Source organism: Heptranchias perlo, chromosome 18 (assembly GCF_035084215.1).
Source record: "Heptranchias perlo isolate sHepPer1 chromosome 18, sHepPer1.hap1, whole genome shotgun sequence".
Taxonomy (NCBI): domain Eukaryota; kingdom Metazoa; phylum Chordata; class Chondrichthyes; order Hexanchiformes; family Hexanchidae; genus Heptranchias; species Heptranchias perlo.
In genome coordinates, this window is record NC_090342.1 from 17998870 (window position 1) to 18022552 (window position 23683).

At 41.6% G+C, this 23683-nt stretch overlaps 1 protein-coding gene across 3 annotated transcripts in view; it reads right to left on the reverse strand.

Annotated features, from left to right (window-relative positions):
* lrriq1 (leucine-rich repeats and IQ motif containing 1) overlaps positions 1–23683 on the reverse strand; it is a 175983-nt gene that overhangs the window by 102651 nt on the left and 49649 nt on the right. For all 3 annotated transcript variants that reach the window (XM_067999455.1, XM_067999454.1, XM_067999456.1), the window contains 2 exons: positions 23062–23255; positions 18667–18794 (listed from right to left, as the gene is read on the reverse strand). In XM_067999455.1, coding sequence (XP_067855556.1) covers positions 18667–18794; positions 23062–23255 — 322 coding nt within the window. The remainder of the gene's footprint in view (positions 1–18666; positions 18795–23061; positions 23256–23683) is intronic.

Below are 23683 nucleotides of genomic sequence, written 5' to 3' on the forward strand. Positions count from 1 at the left end.
ATATTGACAAGGTGTGTCTGCCAAAAAGTTTCAAATCTGTAATGACTCCAGGCACCTTACTTGGCATACTTGAGCACCTGGCAAGGCCAGTGCCCATAAAACAATCAACTCGATGAAGTGAGCAGGACATGCAAGAACAGTTTATCATGGTGAGCATCTTTTTTGAGTTATATATACACATGCCAATTTAGAGTCCAAACCACCAAATTGCAGAGATCTCACTGGAGGCTGATGTACTGAAGGCTCACCATAATGGACATTTAATTGAGGTAAAAATGAAGTAGAGTTGGAGGAGGCTCATGTGGAGCATAAACCAGCTAGGCCGAATGGCCTGTTTGTGTGCTGTAAATTCTATGTAATTCTATGAAAAATGAGGATTAACAGGCCTATCTGATGCTACAGTGCATTACTGTTGTAAGTAAGAAACAATACAGAACCACGAGCACCTTTTTTATGCAACTACAGAGATAACTGGAGCTTCTACAAACAAACGATGATTAAAATGCACTCAAGACATAATGGCCTGCAATTTCCTGGAAATTTTCGGTGTAACTATGACGCAAGATTAGCAATGCGGTGTTTTTTCTGAGGAAATTTGCACGTAACTGATTTAAGCTGGTTTTACTCTGAAACAGCGTTATGCATGGATTTCCTCAATCATTTGCGCCGCTTCCAGGATACGTCCGGTGAAACCCTGCACTGCTCATTTGCATCGTTTCCCATGCAAACACCAGTTCACAGAAGGTTCATGGATTTATGTGAATAGTTCGCTGGCATAGATTTACGCCCAAAGATACAGGAGCAGAACAGCCCAAAGCCACCTGATATTGGCATAACTGAGATTTTGAAAGTTTGATATGGATTAAAGTTGCATAATAATGGAAGAGAAAGAGGCAAGAGCTCTGACTGAGGTGCTATGGCAGAGGGTTGGAAAATTCCTCAGAGCTGCAACCGTTCCGCTGCCGTAACTTCACTGAAAGTGCGGTGTGTGGAAATGCATAAAGAGATACCTGACCATATTAACTCTCTCTAATACACCTAACTCACGAAATGCATGAAGGGATATTTGACCATATTAACTGACCAGCTAATTCACTTTAAAACTCACATAATAGTTTCTCACGAAAACACATAGAGGCACAATTGTGTAATTACTTTGCGCTTTCTCATGTTGATAGCTGTCTGACTAACAAGAATGGATGACCATATAGCCTTGAGACGAGCTACAGACTTACTGATAATAAAGACAGTTTCTTAGGGAAAAAGCACTTTCCCAGGCCTGCGTCCAAAATATCGAGACGGCCATGGGAACTAGAGGGTGGGTTCCCTATTTTGATTGACTAACTACCTGAGCCAATAAAGAATGTACGTGTACGCCCATATTCTGTGACAGGTGGGCGTTGTTACTGAACTGTATAAACGTGAGCTGTTTCTTTAACTCAGCGAAGATGTATCCTCAACCATTGTTTTGAGGTGCTCTTCCACTTGTACAAGTTTCTTAATAAATTCTCGCTTGTCTTACTTTTGTTTGGGTGTTAATGCTTTGTATAGAATAAGTAATATTAAGTTTAAGTTTTCGACAGGTGGAAACTCAGTTTACACATGTAAATGGGGATTTCTGCCACCATTCCAGTAAAATTATGGTCGTGGAGTGGAAGCAGCTCCAAGGCATTTCCCAGGAAATATCACTCAAATGTGAAGCTACACCTGGTAGGGATATTAACATCAGAAGGTAATTCTGTATAATTGGCACTTTAACAATGTTAACAATGACTTTTTGACACTCGTGTTAGATGCTGCCCATTTTTAGGAATTAACTTCCATGAAATTGCATCTTTATTAGTCCAAACACTTATTATGAATGTTCTTCACAGCAATCTGCACCACATGATATAAAATTAACCATAATCCAGAAGATATGGAAGAATCTAGAAAATATATACAAGGGACAATAAAGTATTCTAGGATGCAAAAATGTAAAGCTGGCACATTTAAAATTTTAGCAACTATATCAGGTTCTTTACTATTTCATCAAGACACAGTTAACATACTTCTATCCAAAAAGCAAACTATAAAGGTAATAATTCTCCACTACAATTATGGATGGAAACAACTTTTTTGCAATACCAAACACAACAATCTGAATTGACTATTACCCCTGTTCCCACTGCAATTTATATTGCCTTAGAACAATGAAATGCAAAAAGCCACATATCAATACAATGCTGATTCATAGCTTCATTGAAAACATATTTGGATAGAACTCCAGTATTTTATTTTGTCATTCAAAAGCAGTATGGAATGTTTTATAATGCCCTCTACTGGTTGAATTGTACTTTTTCTCAAAAGGACTTGTTCCCTTACATTTTATACATTAACCGAATAGTGATTTTTAAAAATATATATAATTTTTCTCTTAAACACAAAAAGTTTAGAATACAGTTTGTTTATATACTTTGCACACAAAGTAATTACACTAAAAGAAATCAGATATTTTTAAATCTAAATTATACAATTAGGACAAAAAATAATAAGAAAAATAGCACGGGTCTCGCTGAATTATTTCCAGTACAGCTATTCTACCACAGGAGCAGATAGTGCACCAATGTTAATATGCTTTCACAATTCCCCAGAGAAGGGCAAGACTCAGGTTCAACACAAGAGACATGAGGGGTTAAATTGGATAAGGCCTAAATCCGGGCGTGGGCATTGCAGTGTGCAATTAGCCTGCGCCCGGTGGTTCCGACGCAGATGTTAGATTCGTGCTGCCTCCTCATTTACCTGATAATGGTGCAGCATGGAGGCCTAGCTGCAACGCTGTCTCCAGCATCAGCACTTCTCACCAGCAAGGCGGGGGGGGGAGGGGGGGCAGGGGGAGGGCAGATCTTGTGTGAGTTGCTTGCACCTCTTAAAGGCAGCCTGCACCATTATATACATATGTATGCAAAATATAAGATATGGGTCTGCACGGAGTCTGAACGGAGATCAGACATCGCACATGTAAAACACAGATGCAGGACCTGTCCCTATGTTTACAAACTGATGAGTTATGTTAAAACATTGAATAAAGATTGCACACTATTAAATCCCACATCCTCCAATCTGCACGCCAGACCTCACCAATCTGCCAATCTGAGTTTGTACCAGGTCTGTGAGAGAGTGTGCATCGAGGCTCTCTGCTGATGTAATGGAGACCTTGGTGCAAGAAGTGGACAGAAAGAGGGGCATCCTTTATCCACAGGGGAGCAAGAGGATCCTCCAGACATATGCTCAAAGGTCAGTGGGAGGCAGTAGGAGACAAAGTCAATGTCAGGCGCATAGCACCACGAACATGGATGCAGTGCAGGAAGAAGTTCAATGCTTTGACACGAGTGGTCAAGGTGAGTGAGGTCAACTGTCAGGTGGCATCTCCTCCCAACTGCACCACTGGCCGCATCCACTGTTTCACGCACTACACCACCCCCATCACCCACCTACCAACAAACTCTTCCAATCAGATGCATCCTCTCACCCTCACACATTACCACTGTTTCAAGCCACACATCCACAACTCATAGGTCACACACACAGGCAGCTATTCAACCATGATAGGCACATCACCCAAATATCCCGCAGGACACTCATCGACACACTAACCCATATACCCGCCATAGCCCCACATCTCTTAATACCCTTGGTTAACAAAAATCTATCAATCTCAGACTTAAAATTAACAATTGAGCTAGCCCCAACTACCATCTGCAGAAGAACGTTCCATACTTCTCCCACCCTTTGCGTGTAGAAGCATTTCCTAACTTCACTCCTGCAAGTCCTGGCTCTAAATGTTAGTTCATGTTCCCTAGTCCTAGTATTCCAAGTATAAAAACAGATACAAATACATCAGTAGCCAGAAGCAATAATCCAGCAACTAACCTGTAAATCTTGCATGGTCCCTTTAATTAACGCAGGTGGGGGGTCCTCCAGGCCTACTAAGACATGTTCAGATGCTCGTGATTAAGACAGTGCGTTGGCTGCAGCGTTAAGTGCCAAAATGGTAGCTATCCCTTTAAATCAGCACTGCACGCTGATCTAACGCATATTCTCCTTACTTTACATGCAGCCGGCGTTCATTATCTGCGCCTGCACGACCCCCTTTACCAAGGTGGGGTCCGGCGCCGCCACACTAGAAGCGTGCGCGCGCATTCTGGACGCCATTTTGGAACTTCTGGAGGCCGCGTAGCGCCTATACAACGGGCATTACACGGATGAATTTCTAGTCCACGATGCTTACATTAAGATCATAGTTTTATTGCTGCAAAGTTGTCCATCTACCAGCTCAGATAAACATTGGAGAAACCTGTCCCATATATTCAGCAAAATCAAATGTCATCTCTATGTTGGGGATATAATAGAAAGCTCTCTTCTTCCCCCTTCCACTTTATACATGCACATACACACAAAATATATTCAAAGAATATCGAAGCATGCTTTTCATTGCATCAGAAAAGATTTTGGGGATTGAAACAAAAATCGGGAAAGGTGTATAACAAGCGGCTGATACGATATTGCACCGTTTATACTATTGGCAAAAGTTAAAATTATCCCCTTTATGTTTACATGCTGCTGTAAAATTTAATTTTCATAGTAAAGTACATACTATTTGTAGTTGACCTAATTGCTGCAGAAATTTTACCCATTACAATAATTTGATGAAACACAAATATAATGATGAGAACCTCACTGTATAGTTTCCACTAATATTTTTTAACGATAAATACTGTAACAGTCATAATTAAACTATAAACAAGGAAAAAACTCAATCATTGCTACATGGATATATTGAGAGTATTTCATTTTTCTTATGCTTTCCCTTCCACCAGGATTCTGATTCAAATGCCGTAGACACTAAGGGCATGATTTTGACCCTGAGCCGGGAAGGGGGCGGGGAGGTCAAATTGCAGACGGGAAGCCTTGTAAAACGGGTTTCCCGGACATCCTTACGATTTTGACGTAAGGACATCTTTTATTTTTTTTTGTTTGTTTACCGTCCAACTGGCCGGCCTGATTGACAGGCTGGCCTCAGTTGGACAGGAGAGCAGCCAGGGAGAGGACGTGTTCAGGTAAGTCTGCAGTTAAGTCTTTGATTGTATGGATGGCGGGTGGGGGAGGCATGGCTGGAATCAAGGGGCATGGGGCGCTAATAAACATGGGGGTCATGGGGAGGTTTTCATGTGGGGAGGGATCGGGAATCAGTCACAGGTGGTGGCGTTGGGATCGTAGGTTATGGTGTGGGTCTGCGATCCTGGGGGCGGGGGTCGGGGATCATTGCGGGATCCATGATCGTTGTATGGGGGGGGGGTCACTACAGGTAGGCTTGTTGGGCCTGGGGGACGCACTCCTGCTCCTCCATGACGACAAGCTGTGCCACAAAGGCGCTTACCTGCAGTTTCGGGCCTTCTCACCTCCTTTCACGTGGTGTGAAGGAGGAGACCCGGGAATTCCGGCACACAGCGATTGAAATTGCAAAATCTGCAAAAATGGAGACCCGCAGCCTCCTTGAAAGATTTTAGTCACCAACTCGCCTCCTGGGAGCGGGTTGGTCGCCCGCCCCTTGTTCTGACCCATGAAAACCAGAAATGGGCAGGTTGGAGGCGGGTCTGAAACGGTTGCGATTTTGAATGCCCTCCCGCCCCTAAGCCACCCGTTTTTCAATGTTAAAGTCATGCCCTAAATGTTTATGAAATTCTTGAAATCTATATTGAAAAATGTTTTTAAACCCATCAAAAAGTCTTTCCTCCCAAAAATGGCACATTTGTGCACATGTAGTTCTTTTTTAATTTGTGAAAATACATGTTTTTATACCTTATAGTTAAAACATGGTTCTCACTTTCTTTTCATTGACCATACTTAAGAGTGGAAAGCTTTATAAAATTATCAAGCTCTACATGGTCTGGGGGGAAGGAAACTAATTTGATGTACAATGTACTATAACTGATGAAAGAAGAATGACATTGAACACCTGTGACCACACCTAAAAGCCCCAAAATATAAAGACAGATCATGAATTTTTAAATAACAACAAAAAAACCCAGGAAAATGTTAAAACTAGAAATGCACCCTAAAATAATTGCAACTTTTAAAAGGAATACAATATTCCTGGGTGTGACACAAACCTGTTTTCTGTTGCAAAGCCAGCTAGTAGGGTTGTAAAGATTAGAATGTGGTTTGAATTCCATTCCTTTTGGTACATAATTTATTTTCTGTCTGCCAGTATTATTCTGCACTATGTACTGAACCTCCATTTATTTAGGACCAGGCTACATTTCAATTTTGTTTAATATCTCTAAAAGAAATTCATTTTTTTCACAGCCTTGCACATAATCCTCATCTTATTACCCACTACACTGTTTAACTGTTCTTTGACAGTTTATTTCCACACTTGCACATTAAACATTTCCTGGGGTGGGATTTTGTCATGGGCCCCTAAAAATTACCATTAACATTCTTTGTAGTCAATTAATATCACTACATATTAACTGCAAAATGAAAATGATGTACCTGCAACGGAAGTGGACTATCCAGAATTGTACTCAGGCACTTATTAAAATTGAACTAATATTCACAGATACAACAAATATTTTGTTAAATATTTGCTCCCAATTGACTAGATGCAGTAGTATCCTAACAGATAAAGTAGGCATGAAATATTTCCATTAGTGGAAAAGATAAGTCAATGTAACCACTATTTATAAATAAGTATGTAGAAATTGCTATGATGCTGTGAGGTTGTGTAAGGAATCATCATCATCGTATATACAGGAGAATAATTCCTGTGTTTTTATATTGGACAATCTTAAAATGACAAAAATATGATAATGAAGAATATATACATAAATGTTAATGTGCATAAAAGTATCCTCGGCAACCAATTGAGCCAGCAGTTTGCACTCGAGGTTAAAAAAATTCAATACTGTTGGTGCAACATATATTTTTAAAGTCTGAAGGGCACCAGAGTGAACAGTTTAAATGCATTTCAAAGTTCTTACTAGTGTCATGATAGAATAGTCTGTCCCCACATACAAAAGGATTTTTTCTGTCAGAACTTCTGACTAGGTTATAAATATTAGGCCAGAAAATTCCACTACTAGCTTGGGTCAAGTTACTTTTTTAGCTTTGGCAAGCAGAAAGCAACTTACCAACTTTTAATTACCCCCCATATGTTGTTTCTTGGTCTCTGATCTTTCATTGCTGCATTCTTATCAATTTTCATGCTGTTTTTGATCCTTTGTCACTTGCAGTTGTTCCCTCCAACTTCCACAACTATCCATCTATACCATGCATCTTATTTCTTTTTAATAACTGCTCTTAATGAAGTACTGGAAAGGTTCTTGGTAGGCGAAAGGTTAATTTTGCTTAGCTGGGAAAGTCAGTCCTGACCAAGCGATAACCAATTTCTAAACACAATTTCCCTCACCACCAAGCCAAGTTCTGGGTCAATGTTTTATCATAACAGCGGGCAGAAAATTATTCACATTAGCACCAAAAAGTTGAAGAACATTTTTCAGATGAAGGTCATGATGACTAGAATGAGTCACATGAATGCAGTACAAAATGATGCATTGCAGAATCCAATCTCTAGACTAGTTTTGTTTATTGGAAAGTTGCTATCACAGCCCAAGGCTTTTGGCTGCTGTACTTAAAATCAGCATTTATTATTTGGCTGAGTATGCCACATATATTTTTACTAATGTCATGATTAAAGTGTTTTATGTTTACATAATTTGTAATGCTGTCAGGGTAAAAAAGATTTAGAAATATAATATGAATTGAGACAATTGCCTCAGAAGAAGGAAGCAGAGCAAATCTACAGGAATATATTTTTGTCAATACAATCCTAATCTGTTCTAAATCAATGGTTCATGATCCCACAGAAGCGGGTACAATCCTCTAACAGGAGGTCGCCACTGCTCCGTTCACTGATGCACTCCAGGTTCTATCTGATGCTGTTGCGTGGCTTTAGGAGGGGCCTCACAGCCCTGTTCTGCAGACAGGAATTCCTGATCTTGTGGTAGTCTTTGCCAGATGAAGAAATTTCTGCCTGGAGCAGAGAGTGCTCTCCTGGAGACAAAGCAACAATGTCAGATTGGAGAGAGAGCAGGAATGACAATGAGAAGCACATCAGGGAGTACAGAGTGTTTCTGTGAACTAAGAGAGCTGGGGGTGGGGGCGGGGATGCCATTGTGAATGGGAAGGAGAAAGGAACAATGCCTCCATGAAATTAAATGGGGAAGAACATCTCTCCAAATGGGAGTTTGAGAAGAACTCCTCTGTGAACAGGGGTTGAAGCTGTTATGTTAGTTTTCAGTAGCTGAAAGAACTACAAAGTTTCAATATCTAGGTTTGTATCTCTCAGCACCAGGATGTCAGGGAAATACACTTCTACAAAGGGCCTCTCCAAACACGCATCTTTTTTACTCTTCAAGTACACTTCATTTAAAGGGACAAACCACCTTCAACTCTCATCATCATGGATGCATCACTTTATAGGGAAGAACTCTCCATGATGCTCACGGGCTTGTAACATTGTGTTCTCCCCCTCCAAAGGAAAAATGTCTTACCAACAGCACCCACAGAAAGAAGGACAATCAGCAGAGGGCTACCTTCACTGAAAATCCCCGAGTTCGCAGAAAGAGGGAGCATTTAACTTAATGGGCAGATGTACAGAAAAGCCTGTAGCGGAGAGAAAGGTTGGAGACGAGCTGGCAAGAGAAGATTCGTAAAGGCTGGGCAAGGCTTATCATACATAGTTTCAACTTCAAGTGATTAAAGTAATGCAATGCCCTTATAGTCACCTGGTACTTCTTCAAAAGCAAATTTCACTGTGCAGAGCTAAACAAGCTCTTCTGTTTTTCACATCATAGAGGGTGGCATGGATGAAGAGGCCAGCTGTTCCGATGACTGCCTAGAAACTTCCAGATCAACGGCTGCTGCCATGCTGTCAACAACTCCATCCAGCATCTTACTTACACAAGTACCAGCAAAGAGACACCCTCTCACAAGGAATTAGCTAAACAGATAGAAGGGTTGTTACTGGATGAGTCGCTGAGCATTAGTGACAATGAGGAACCGGGAGTCGAAAAGAGGGAGAGTGCCTTTTGTTCACAGAGAAAGGAGAAATGACCACCCTCACCTGAGGAGCCTAAGGACACAGATTTCAGGTGCCCAATCTTCAAAAGAATAATGATTCAAGATCTCACGTGTAGGCAGTGGAGATGGTTTCCACACATATGGTTGAGATGATGGATAAATGGGAGAAGCCCACTACACAAATCTGCAAAAAAATTTCTCAGGACCTGCTGAACACACAGAAGACTGTGAGCAGGGGATTGCTGCAGCATCAAGATGCCAGTTAGAGCTTCTACGGATATTGGTGGCTTCCAGAGTGGCAACTAATAGTGCTGCAATTGATGCTTTGAACTGGACACTTTCACAGGGCTTCCAAGGCCTGATTGGGACTATTCAGTTTGTGATGACAATGACCTGTAGTACCTCAGAAACTATGCCTAGCACCTATGGGTCCAAGGAATAGGTGCAAATGTTGCTGTCGCTTTGAAGAGTGGTAATGAACACACTTTCTTAATGGCCTCTCCAATACCGACACATCAGAGTGTTTCAGAAATGAGTTAAGCAACCATTGCTACTCAAACACCAGGCTGCCAGAACTGGTCCCCCTCGGACAACAGCTACCCTGAAACAAAAGTGATCTCAGGTCTCTCAGGTTCCAGGAAAATTATCCCAGGCATCCATCACTTTTTTTTTATTCGTTCATGGGATGTGGGCGTTGCTGGCAAGGCCAGCATTTATTGTCCATCCCTAATTGCCCTTGACAAGATGGTAGTGAGCTGCCTTCTTGAACCGCTGCAGTCCGTGTGGTGAAGGTTCTCCCACAGTGCTGTTAGGAAGGGAGTTCCAGGATTTTGACCCAGCGATGAAGGAATGGCAATATATTTCCAGGTCGCGATGGTGTGTGACCTGGAGGGGAACGTGCAGGTGGTGTTGTTCCCATGGGCATGCTGCCCTTGTCCTTCTAGGTGGTAGAGGTCGCGGGTTTGGGAGGTGCTGTCGAAGAAGCCTTGGTGAGTTGCTGCAGTGCATCCTATGGATGATACACACTGCAGCCACGGTGCGCCAGTGGTGAAGAGAGTGAATGTTTAGGGTGGTGGATGGGGTGCCAATCAAGCAGGCTGCTTTGTCCTGGATGGTGTCGAGCTTCTTGAGTGTTGTTGGAGTTGCACTCATCCAGGCAAGTGGAGAGTATTCCATCACACTCCTGACTTGTGCCTTGTAGATGGTGGAAAGGCTTTGGGGAGTCATGAGGTGAGTCACTCGCTGCAGAATGCCCAGCCTCTGACCTGCTCTTTTAGCCACAGTATTTATGTGGCTGGTCCAGTTAAGTTTCTGGTCAATGGTGACCACCAGGATGTTGATTGTGGGGGATTCGGCGATGGTAATGCCGTTGAATGTCAAGGGGAGGTGGTTAGACTCTCTCTTGTTGGAGATGGTCATTGCCTGGCACTTGTTTGGCACGAATGTTACTTGTCACTTATGAGCCCAAGCCTGGATGTTGTCCAGGTCTTGCTGCATGCGGGCATGGACTGCTCCATTATCTGAGGGGTTGCGAATGGAACTGAACACTGTGCAATCATCAGCGAACATCCCCATTTTTGACCTAATGATGGAGGCAAGGTCATTGATGAAGCAGCTGAAGATGGTTGGGCCTAGGACACTGTCCTGAGGAACTCCTGCACCAATGTCCTGGGGCTGAGATGATTGGCCACCAACAACCACTACTATCTTCCTTTGTGCTAGGTATGACTCCAGCCACTGGAGAGATTTCCCTGATTCCCATTGGCTTCAATTTTACTGGGGCTCCTTGGTGCCACTCGGTCAAATGCTGCCTTGATGTCAAGGGCAGTCACTCTCACCTCACCTCTGGAATTCAGCTCTTTTGTCCATGTTTGGACCAAGGCTGTAATGAGGTCTGGAGCCGAGTGGTCCTGGTGGAACCCAAACTGAGCATCGGTGAGCAGGTTATTGGTGAGTAAGTGCCGCTTGATAGCACTGTCAATGACACCTTCCATCACTTTGCTGATGATTGAGAGTAGACTGATGGGGCGGTAATTGGCCGGATTGGATTTGTCCTGCTTTTTGTGGACAGGACATACCTGGGCCTTTATCCACATTGTCGAGTAGATGCCAGTGTTGTAGCTGTTCTGGAACAGTTTGGCTAGAGGCACGGCTAGTTCTGGAGCACAAGTCTTCAGCACTACAGCCGGGATGTTGTCGGGGCCCATAGCCTTTGCTGTATCCAGTGCACTCAGCCCTTTCTTGATATCACGTGGAGTGAATCGAATTGGATGAAGACTGGCTTCTGTGATGGTGGGGATATCGGGAGGAGGCCGAGATGGATCATCCACTTGGCACTTCTGGCTGAAGATGGTTGCAAACGCTTCAGCTTTGTCTTTTGCACTCACGTGCTGGACTCCGCCGTCATTGAGGATGGGGATGTTTACAGAGCCTCCTCCTCCCATTAGTTGTTTAATTGTCCACCACCATTCACGACTGGATGTGGCAGGACTGCAGAGCTTTGATCTGATCCGTTGGTTGTGGAATCGCTTGGCTCTGTCTATAGCATGTTGCTTCCGCTGTTTAGCATGCATGTAGTCCTGTGTTATAGCTTCACCAGGTTGGCACCTCATTTTTAGGTACGCCTGGTGCTGCACCTGGCATGCTCTTTACACTCCTCATTGAAATAGGGTTGATCCCCTGGCTTGTTGGTAATCGTAGAGTGAGGAATATGCCGGGCCATGAAGTTACAGATTGTGCTGGAATACAATTCTGCTGCTGCTGATGGCCCACAGCGCCTCATGGATGCCCAGTTTTGAGCTGTTAGATCTGTTCTGAATCTATCCCATTTAGCACAGTGATAGTGCCACACAACACGTTGGATGGTACCCTCAGTGTGAAGACGGGACTTCGTCTCCACGAGGACAGTCGGTGGTCACTCCTACCAATACTGTCATGGACAGATGCATCTGTGCCAGGTAGACTGGTGAGGATGAGGTCAAATAGGTTTTTCCCTCGTGTTGGTTCGCTCACCACCTGCCACAGGCCCAGTCATTGCAGCGCCAAGATGTCACTGCAGGACCATCATAAGGCTGTTTGTTGATGATTGGAACTGAACACTGTACAATCACAACTCCTCCAATAATGAAACAGCCCACACTAGCCTAAAGCAGGACCTTTTTTTTTTAAGGTCTTTCAGGCTTGGGCCGACAAGTGGTAGCTGACATTCAAGCCACATATGTGCTAGACAACAACTATCTTCAACAAGAAGTGGTCCACCTTCCTCAACCTTCAAGAGCATCACCATCGCTGAGTATCCCACCAACATCCTGGGGGGGGGGGTCACCTCCTGACCCCCCCGAAGCCTCTCCAATAGCTACAAAGCTCAAGTCTGGAGTATGATGAAATACTCACCACTCATCTGGATGGAGACTGCTGCAACAATACTCAAGAAACTCAATACTATCCAGGACAGAGCAGTGCACTTGATGGGTGTCCCTGCTACTGAACTCAATAGCCATTCCCTCCACTACCTGCACACTGTGGCTGCAGTATGTACTATTCTACAGGATGCAATGCAGCAGCTCGCCAAGCTTATTTTGACAGCACCTCTCAGCCTCACAACCTCTACCGCCAAGAAGGACAAAAGCAGCAAGATTATGAGAACAACATCATCTCCAACTTCCCCTCCAAGTCACACATTATCCTGATGTGGACATATACTGTCATTCTTTCCAGAATTCTGGAATTCCCCACCTAACACGTCATGGATGCACCAGCACTTCAAGAAGGCGGCCCATTACTACCTTCTTGAGGCAATTAGGAAAGGGCAATAAATGCGGAAATGATCATCCACATCCTGAGAACAAATTTTTAAAAATGAATTCTGCACTGATAATAAGTGCTCAAAAGTGATTTGCAACATTTAGAGCCCCTCTTCTTGTCTGAACACCACCCCCCCAACCACGCCGCAAAAAAAAAGTCCTGCAGTAACAACGTCCATTTAGAAGAATCTCTAACGATGAGCGTGATGATGAAGGAACATATATGGGGAAAAAAACAAATTCTTTACAGAAAGCTTAGCAAAGAAAGTCATCTCATTTTTAAAAAAAAAATTAGTGGCATCCTAATTTTTTTTGATACTTTTCCTGATATTCCACTACAAAATTCTCATTTGAACTATAAATTTGTATACTCATTTTCAACTTGCTTAAGGAATTCGTTTTTCTATGATGTCACTGTGCCACAACTGGGATAAGCTATAAAATATTTATTTTTGCCCTTAGTTACAAATGCTGAAATAAAAGAGCCATTGCTGACCACTAAATTCAGAATTCAAGTAAATCAACTCCAGTTTAAAGGTAACACTCAGGGAATGAGAATATAGTCCCTCACATCATAAAAATATAAGGGGCAAAAATGACTCGACTGTTCCAGTGGACTTCCCTCTGCAAACTCTAGTGGGAACTGGGTCCCAACCTTGAATGCGAGTTTCCACAGGACCTAGTAAGGGGCGATACCTCCATCTGCCCCTTAGTAGGAAGACTGTATCAGAGGGGGCAAGGTCACGGTGGAGTTTTGCTACACAGGCTGGTCCTCTATCTTCAGCCTCACAGGGATTCGGCCAAAGATTGGAGGCCTGTATGCAACTGAGGTTTACAGACTGGTATAATGGCCTGGACCCCTGAAGATTGAAGGAGTCATTTTTTTTTAATGAAACTTCGGGCTGATCTTCACTGTTCTGGAGTAGGCCCTGACACTCCTGCACTCCTCACATACTCCAGTGTAAATGTCAGGAATACAACCTGTGGAAATTCTGGATATACCAAATTAGTTGTTCCCTCAGGTGGGCGAAGATGAATTTATATGATAAATGCTATTTCAAAATGTTTGGAATTAATGTTTTAGAAAGTTCTTAATCTTGGTAATCAAATACAAACCAATAGTCAAAATCCATTAGGAGGAAGATGCAAATTGCTACCATTAACCTTCTAAGTAACATGTGGATGTTACAAGCCCACTTGGAACGACATCCATTTACTATCACAAAGATTATCAGTCTCAGATCAAAAATATTATCTAAACAAGTACTTTTTGATCCAGAAATAACAAAGTTACTTACAAGAAGCATGGATCCACAGAGGGGTTGGAAAAATTAAATCATCTATCAGACGTAAAACCATTTTGGAGGAACCACTATGGTTTTATTATGTTACACAGTATAGATATAGAAAACTCAGCAATTTGATGGCATTTGATGTTGCTTTTCTTATGCAATTGCAAAGATTACAAAATTACCATGACTTTTCCTGAAAATGGGACCGTTTAAGGAGAATTTCAAAAAGTTCCTACTTCTGTTTAGCATCTATTTTATAATTTGTCCAAAACATTTTTATTAATGCTTATTCATCACTGATAAAGATCGGTTTCTGTTTAAACTCAACTTTTAGTTGTCAAATTTGAGATGATCTACATGCAGAGTTCCACTACATATATCACAGGAAATTTTAAAATTGGTTCTGGGCTTTATGCCTTCATCTTTTCAGTCACAGATCTGTTGAGAAACTCCCTAAAAATAAAAGATCCAAGGATTTAATTGGTTTTGCTTCTCAAATTCCCTTGTGCATTTGTTTTAGCAAATAGTGTACACGAGAAAAAAAAGAGAAAAAAAAAATGCATTGTTTCGTACTTCCATATTGTTAACTGAACACGAGATGACCCCGATGGGAGTAAGCACAATGTAGCAATTATGCTACAAGGCCTCTTGTATTGCTTTTATTATTCTTTGATGAGAAAGTTCTAGAGGGGCTTGGAAATAAAACAGCTAATTATTATCCCACCAATTTGGGTGTTTATTCAGACATAACATTGGTGTCAATGCATTGTTAAAAAGATTGAATATTGGACATCTTTAATAATTAGGTTGTGGTCTATCTTGTCACTAAAACATTCTTATCTTGTCGGCATTTGTTGGAAAAATCTTAAGGGTATCGAATGAGGTCGAGCTGGAGTGAGTATGTAATTTTATTTTGAGGCAAATGGACTTGCAATACATGCCAAAAAGAGAGCAGTTTTGCTTACTATCTGTGGGCCTGCAACATATGCATCGATTGAGAATCTGATTGCTCCTGCCCAGCCTAAAGCCAAAACGTATGAGGAGTTTGTCCAAGTAATCAAAGAACATTTGAGCCCGAAGCAACTCGTTAGTGCGGAGCGGTTCAAGTTTAAGAGATGATGAAAATGTTGCTCAATTTATGGAAGAACTGAGGAAACTGTCCAAAACATGTGATGTTGATGGGTTTCTCGACGGATTAAGAGACCGCATTATCTCCTGTTTGAAGGAAACGTCGATAGAGGAAACTGTTGGTTGAAGACAAATTCATGTCTGCTAGCCCTTTGGATGGAGACTGCTGATAGGCTTGTTGATGAGTTACATGTCACAGGGTCAAACAGCTCCGGAGTGAACAAAGTTGCTCAACCATGTTGGAGGCTTGGTAAAAATAATCATCATGCAAACCAATGGTTTTATAAGAAGGTTAAATGTCATAACTGCATCGAATCGCTCAGTGCTGACGGAAACTCGTAGGCACTGTTAGATTGGAGGCAGGGAGAAGAAAAGGCGGCCCCAAGTCATATCATAGCACTGTGAAGAATCAACAGAAGAAAAGACAAAAATCCAGTGTCTATTATGTCCATTCTGATGATGAACTCAAGGAAGAAACCGTATCAAAAGGCAAGATGGATGAAGAAGAGATGCATTTTCCTATATATTTCATAACAGGAAAGGGGCAATGCAAAATTGTGATCCCCGTCTGGACAGAAGGTATTAAATTTGAATTCGAGTCGGACGCTGGGGCTTTGGTAACTATCATGTTATCAAAAGTATATGAGGAAAAGTTTTGGAATATTGCCCCACAACAAAATTTTACTGAAAAGTTATTCTAGACAACTATCCTTGGAAAAATAAACATCCAAGTGAAGTACAAAAAACATGAAACAATTGTTCAAAATTATAGTTAATGGCAAAGATTGTTTTTGTAGGCTGACGTTGAACTGGGCCGGTATTAAGAAGATCACTGCTCAAAGACCCGCGGACGTACTCATGGAAGAGTACAAGTCCTTAAAGCAAAGGGTATCCAGGTACGCCTTAATGTGAAGGAGTGGGCGAAGCCAAAAAATGTTTAAGCCCAGAGCAGTACACTATGCTCTACGGGAAAGGATATCAGTGAAATTAGATTGAGCGTAGAGCGATGGAGCGTGATGCCATGATTGAGAAAATCGACCATAGCGACTGAGCAAGCCCAATTGTGCCTGTAGTAAATCCTGCCAAAAGCGGCCAACTAGATTAGATCTTTCCCAGGTTTATTTGCAATTTGTTTTTATTCGTCATGGGATGTGGGCGTCGCTGGCAAGGCCAGCATTTATTGCCCATCCCTAATTGCCCTTGAGAAGGTGGTGGTGAGCCGCCTTCTTGAACCGCTGCAGTCCGTCTAATTAAGGGGAAGCGAGATAAACACGAGGGAGAAAGGAATAGAAGGATATGCTGATAGGGTTAGATGAAGTAGAGAGGGAGGAGCATGGACCTGTTGGGCCGAAGGCCTGTTTCTCTGCTGTACATTCTATGTAATGTAAATGTAACTTGCTGAAGAAAGTCGGAATTTGACAATGATAAATATGCACCGAGGACTCCATTGTTCCTTACTTTGATACTTAACTGGCGGGTTTGTCAATTTCAGCTTGTCATATGGCTTTTGCCGTATGCAAGGTCGTTTAGCAGGAATCTCTTTTGGTTCACCGTGTTTGTCTTGCTTAGCTCTGCTCTTGGCCGTGCGTGTGCCCTTCTTCAACTGCTCCATGCTCATGTCTCTTTGGATGCCATTGTTGTGCAGCATGCATCAGACGATGATGATTTTAGATATCATAGCAGGGCGGAGGGTTGGGGGTGCTGAACTAACCCCCCATCCTAATCTGTCCAGCTGCTTACAGATGTCTTTAGTGTGTTGAATAATAATCCTGGCAGTTGCATAGGCATTGTGTGTGCATCTACTGTTGTTCATCTCAGAGATGTCAGGAGCAAGGGCTCGAGGGTAGCCTAAATCTGCTAGGAGCCATCTTATACTCTTCCTTCTCACCTAACAATCTTGGCATGCTGGATCACATTAAATTAAGGCACCTTGACTGCTCTCTTGGAAGCAGAAATTCACTTACATGATCCTGTTGTGAGGGTCACAGATGATCTACACATTGATGGAGTGGAAGTCCTTGCAGTTCAGAAAAGGCATGGGATTCTTTGGAGAGGTCCCTGAGGTCATATTGCTGCTAATAATGCTCTCTCATTCTACTGCCCTGATGAACAATGCATCAGTCAGCTGTTTGATAAATCTGTGAACTGCAGGTTTACTGATGTCCCATGTGGCAGCTTCGAATGAGGTAGAAGTATAAACATTCAGGGCTGTTGCAAACTTGCCAGCTACTGTTAGTGCCATCTCTGGATGTTGGCTGTAGTCAGATTCTCAGAGACCACGCAACTCTAGTCATGGTCTCCATAGTGAAGCAGAGGCTGAGAGGCAGTTTTCCTGCATATCTACCGTAGAATATTGCCTCACCTCCCTCCTGTCATCCTCTTCTTCCTCCAAATAACACAAAGGGATGCCCATTGGAACGTCTTTAATATAATTGTGGTAACTAATATCTGGCAGGCAAAATTCTCTGTAGGTCACCCAAAATGGTTAATCAAAAACCTCAAAAAAATAAACTGACAAAAATTAGCACCAGAAATAATACCCAGCAGAAAATAAAATTCCACTTTCTGGGATTGTTCTCAGAAGAGAGCAGGCCCACTTTTAAATGGTGACTTCCTATCATCCCAGAATATACCTATCCTATCCCCCATTTTAAAAATGGGCAAACTCAACATACAGGACATTCCTAGCTAGAATCACAGGGTTTTCCTACACGTACCAATAGCTACCCCATTACAGTACATGCAAATATTAAAAAGCTCTCACCCTTTTTTGTTAAAAGGATAAATGAACCCATGTTACAGTCCAACCGAAAGTTTGAGTGGCACAGAATGGGTGGAGGTCAGTAAGACTGATTTCCACCCGATGTTTCACCCCTCACATCTCCAGTGCCTGTTGTGTCATAGCACCATCAGTGATTGCGACAGGAAAATTTATTTATAGTCCCTATTTTAAGAGTTATTTGGATAAGAGCAGGCTTTTATTTGTGTGCTTTGTCTTTGTACATACAGGAAATGATTGAAGTACAGCATTCTATTTTGTGGTGTTCTTTCATTGTATATTTTAAATTACATGCTTTGTGGAACTTTTTTTTCCCCAACAAGGCCTCCTAATTGATATGCCTCAAAGTGGGCCATTCTATATAAATATTTAACATTAATTAATTACAGCATCAAGAGCATACATATTAATGACACTTTTGACAATCTTTATCCAACACATGAGGAACTGAAAGATGAACACCATTCTATCTGCCAGGCAAATAAAACTCAGTCTTAGAACATATGGGTTATATATATGTTGTTGTTTCAGATCTTACCTGTTCTGGGAAATAGAGAGATGTTGAAGCATTGGTAGCCAGTATTCAGACAGTACCTTCAGAGAGGAGATGCTATTGTCATCCAGATATAACTCCCGCAGTAACACATGATTTCCAAATCTGGGTAACTGTAGAAAAGATGGTATGTCTAGAATTCTGGAAAATTGCATACATCTGTCTTATATAATAGAAATGTATCTACAGTGATCATTGCTCTTGCATAGAGCCAGCAAGGACTCAATGGGCCAAATAGCCTCCTTCCATGCTGTAACCTATGATCCTTTCCTGATTCTGTCTGTAAATTTCTTTTTTTTTTAAATCGAGAAAGTGTCTATAGTCTGTTTTTTTTTTAGTTGGTTATTTTCTGCTTTGGATATCTCGCCAATCACATTGCATGAAAATCCAATCATCTTCTACAAAAATCACCAAATATGTTAACAAAAAAATTCCAGCTGCCATGACAATGCCTGCCCAGGCTCACATGAAAGCTATAGACAATATAGTGGCTTTCATTATAATATTATATTAAATGGTATAATTTTTTTTACAGGAATGGCTTGCAGGAATAAAATGCAAGAGTGCACACCTAGACAAGTCTAGAACTTAGTTTATCAGAAGACTGCTGCAAAGAGCTTGGGTCTCCACAAACTGGAGACTTGACTTGTGATCAAACTGATGTATAGAGGTCTGGACCAGCATTAGCTTAGGACTCTGTCCAACATAGAGAGGTAAAACTGAGATGCAGCTTGGACAAATAGTCATTTATTTATGTACTTGCTTTTTAAAAATAAATTGTCCATGAGCTACACCAAGGTAGATGCACTCTTGTATATGGCATACATTTCCTGTCTGCATAACCTTACTTCCTGTGTCACAATTTTTGAGTCACTCTTTTAGGGCAACATTTATAATGGAAAAACTGTCAACATTTGCCCATCATCCTGTAATTACTGACCTTCCATCACTAGAGCATCTCTATTCCATCACCCACCTTCTCCCCCACATTTCGGACCACTTTATGCCCTGTTCTCATTTCTGTCTGGCAGACTCTGCCTCCTACCACCTACATTGATGCTCCACTCCAAGCCCGCTTCTTCCCACTTCTGACCATTTTGATGCGCTTGCAGCCTGAGGCACTGATCCCATTTCTTCCCATTCACAGCCTGCCATTCTGCTGCGACTATATTTTTAAATGTCTCTTTCTCACCACATTTTTCAGGAACCTACTCAATGTCGAATTCTGTGTCTAAAAGGAATAAAGTACCTCGCAATACTTCTTCAAATTTGTGGCCCACCGTCTGTTGCTCCAGTGCTTAGAGGCCCTGCTACATATTTTAAAATGTCTCTCTTTCTCGCTCTGAAATGATTCCTCTAATCCAACAGCTGCTTTCTCAGTCTTTCCTACCAATTATTAAACTCAAAAAATCAGACACAGAGAGAGGAGAAACCAGTGAGAAAATAATCCAAATTTCCAGACCACTTTAGTTTGTCCAAACAATTGTTGGATTTAAAGAATTTTACAACACCAAGTTATAGTCCAGCAATTTTATTTTAAATTCACAAGCTTTCAGAGGCTTCCTCCTTCCTCAGGTGAACGTTGTTGGAAATGAAATCCTCAAAATGAAATCGCATTTATAATTCACAGAACAATGCTTGATGATTACAGACAGTTTTTTCAACTGCCCGTTGCCAAGGCAATCAGCGTGCAGACAGACAGGTGTTACCTGCAAGGTCTCCGAATATACAAATCACCAAAAAAATCCAAAAAAACCAAAAAAACAGAGATACAGAGGTAGAAACATAGAAAAGACAGCAACTGACCCGTTATATTAAAAACAGATAACATTTGTTCGCTGGTGGGGTAACGTGTAGCGTGACATGAAACCAAGATCCCGGTTGAGGCCGTCCTCATGGGTGCGGAACTTGGCTATCAATTTCTGCTCGACGATTTTGCGTTGTCGTGTGCCTCGAAGGCCGCCTTGGAGTACGCTTACCCGTTCGGGTAAGCGTACTCCAAGGCGGCCTTCGAGACACACGACAACGCAAAATCGTCGAGCAGAAATTGATAGCCAAGTTCCGCACCCATGAGGATGGCCTCAACCGGGATCTTGGTTTCATGTCACGCGACACGTTACCCCACCAGCGAACAAATGTTATCTGTTTTTAATATAACGGGTCAGTTGCTGTCTTTTCTATGTTTCTACCTCTCTATCTCTGTTTTTTTTGGTTTTTTGTTTTTTTTTGGTGATTTGTATATTCGGAGACCTTGCAGGTAACACCTGTCTGTCTGCACACTGATTGCCTTGGCAACGGGCAGTTGAAAAAACTGTCTGTAATCACCAAGCATTGTTCTGTGATGTATAAGTGCGATTTCATTTCGAGGATTTCATTTCCAACAACGTTCACCTGAGGAAGGAGGAAGCCTCCGAAAGCTTGTGAATTTAAAATAAAATTGCTGGACTATAACTTGGTGTTGTAAAATTGTTTACAATTGTCAACCCCAGTCCATCACCGGCATCTCCACATCATGGATTTAAAGAGGTATTGCACACGGTCAGGCTGCAAAAATCTGGAGTTAGATTTTTAAAAAACACATCAGACACACACACAGATCCATACAAGGGAATGGAGAGACAGTCAGAAAGAGAGAGAAAAAGAGAGAGTGTGTGTGTGTGTGTCTGTCTGTCTCTAGGTCATGTACATGTGCCTGATAAAGATTACAACCTCAGACCCTGGATTTTCCTTTTTAACTGAATCAGATTCACATCAACAGGAACAATACATACCAAACAAGACTGTTAATTCATTGTTACTGTATAATGCGCATCTTAGAATGTGTGTTTACAGAAGCTTCAACAAATATATAATTTATTGCTAAATAGCCAGTTAATAACTCAAAACATACATTGTACATTACATGGTATAACACTCCTGTCCTTATAGAGTACATATCAGCTAACCTACCACATGCGACACACAGATTGAACTTATGTGATATATCTCCTACATAACATCACATTAAGAGCACATCACCACAAGGACTGCAGAGGCTCAAGGAGAAGCCCATCACCACCTTCTCAGGGCAACTAGGGATGGCCAATAAATGCAGCTTTTCCAGTGTTGCTCCATTCCAGAAACAAATTTTTTAAAAATAATAAAATATCCCAAAATAAGGTTGGTTTACATAAGCTGCCATTTCCTTGTGTGTGTTGCTTACCTACCGCTATGAGGTGGAAGGAAGGAAGGATGAAAGGAGATGAAATCAAAGAGAAAGAAAAGAATGAACAAACTTGCATTTAGTACTACACAAGAAGCTAGGGGCTCACTTTTTACTTGATATCAGGGTCTTTAAGAAAGAAAAAAGTTTCATTTATTTGGCATCTTAAACAACCTCAGAACACCCCAAAGTGCTTCATAGCCAATTAAGTCATTTTTAATTGTAATTGCTATTGTAATGTAGGGAAACACGGTAGCCAATTTACACACAGGATCCCAAAAGCAGCAATGAAATAAATGACCACATAATGTATTTTTTAGTGATGTTTGTTGAGGGATAAATGCTGGCCAGGACACCAGAGAAATCCCCAGCTCTTCTTCAAACAGTGCATGAGATCTTTCACATCTACATGAAAGGGTAGTTCAATGTCTCATCCAAAAGACGGCGCCACTGACAGGACAGCAGTCCCTCAGTTTTGCACTGAAGTGTCAGTCTAGATTATCTGCTCAAGTCTCTAGAGTGGGGCTTGAACCCACAACTTTCTGACTTAAAGGCGAGAGTGCTGTTACTGAGCCAAGGTGGACACCTTAAAATCATAAAAGCCAGTAAAGCACTTTTTTTATTTGCAAAAAAACTCTTCTAAAGCTCAACATTCTGTATCAACATTTAATTACAACACAATATATTAACTGGACAAAAATACTACATATTCACTGGGCAGAAAATTTTATGGCAATCAACTAAATTATTTCTCAACAAATTTGAAGGATTTGTGTCATGATGATTAATCCTACACCGCAGATGTCATTACACAAAATATGAAAGACGCTGGCAGTTGGCACTCATATTTCCAGCACAAAACTCAGGCTAGGACTGAATGAAAATACTCAATTAAATGAAAAATGTATGTTATTAAATGTATGCCCTGGAGTGATTTCAAGGCAGTAATCTCATCTCAGAAGACAGTAATATATCACTTTAGCTTTGTTTTTGCAGTTTATAGCAACATCTAGATATTTTTATCACATTACTTGTGGTCACTCTGCATTCTCTGCATGTCATCCAGTTCTGTTACATAAATGATACAAGGCTGCCAGGTGTGGTATATTACACCTTACTTTAAAATGGTTTGTTTTTACATTTTTTAAAACCAGCAACTGCATTTTCTACTACTTTACCTCAGAAAGACTGTTGCTTTGTAACTTCAGATTTTGAAGAAGCCCACAGTTATCAATACCTTCTATACTGTTGAGATAGTTAAAGGAGCAATCAAGGTAGAGAAGGGTAGGAGTTTCACTTAAACCATTGGTGCTTATCAACTGATTATGATCCACAACCAGCCTCTGAAGTTTCTTAAGAGATTCCAGACCACCTAGAAGATCATGAATAAAAAAATAAATAAATCAGTGTAGCAAATGGACTTACCCTAAAGAACAAAAATCTGAGGGCGGCCAAACATTCCAATTCATGTTCAATAGTTGATTTTCACCAGTGTTTCCTTATGCCACTAGGTAGAACACTTCATAATAGAAATGGCTTTCAATGCAGGGAAGTAAAAAAGGACTTCTATTCCACCATTAAAAGCACACTCCTCTCAACTGAACACAGCATTCCTGGAGGAGAGCAGAAAATTCACATCTTAGACTGCCCTATCCTGATCTCTACCTGAAGATTGTGTGTGCAAAAACAACACCACTTACAAAGGAAAAGCTGAATAAAATACTGGGCAGTGAGAGATTGGCAAAGAGATCTACAGATGCTACCTGGCTTGCTGAGTATTTCCAGCATTTTCTGCTTTTA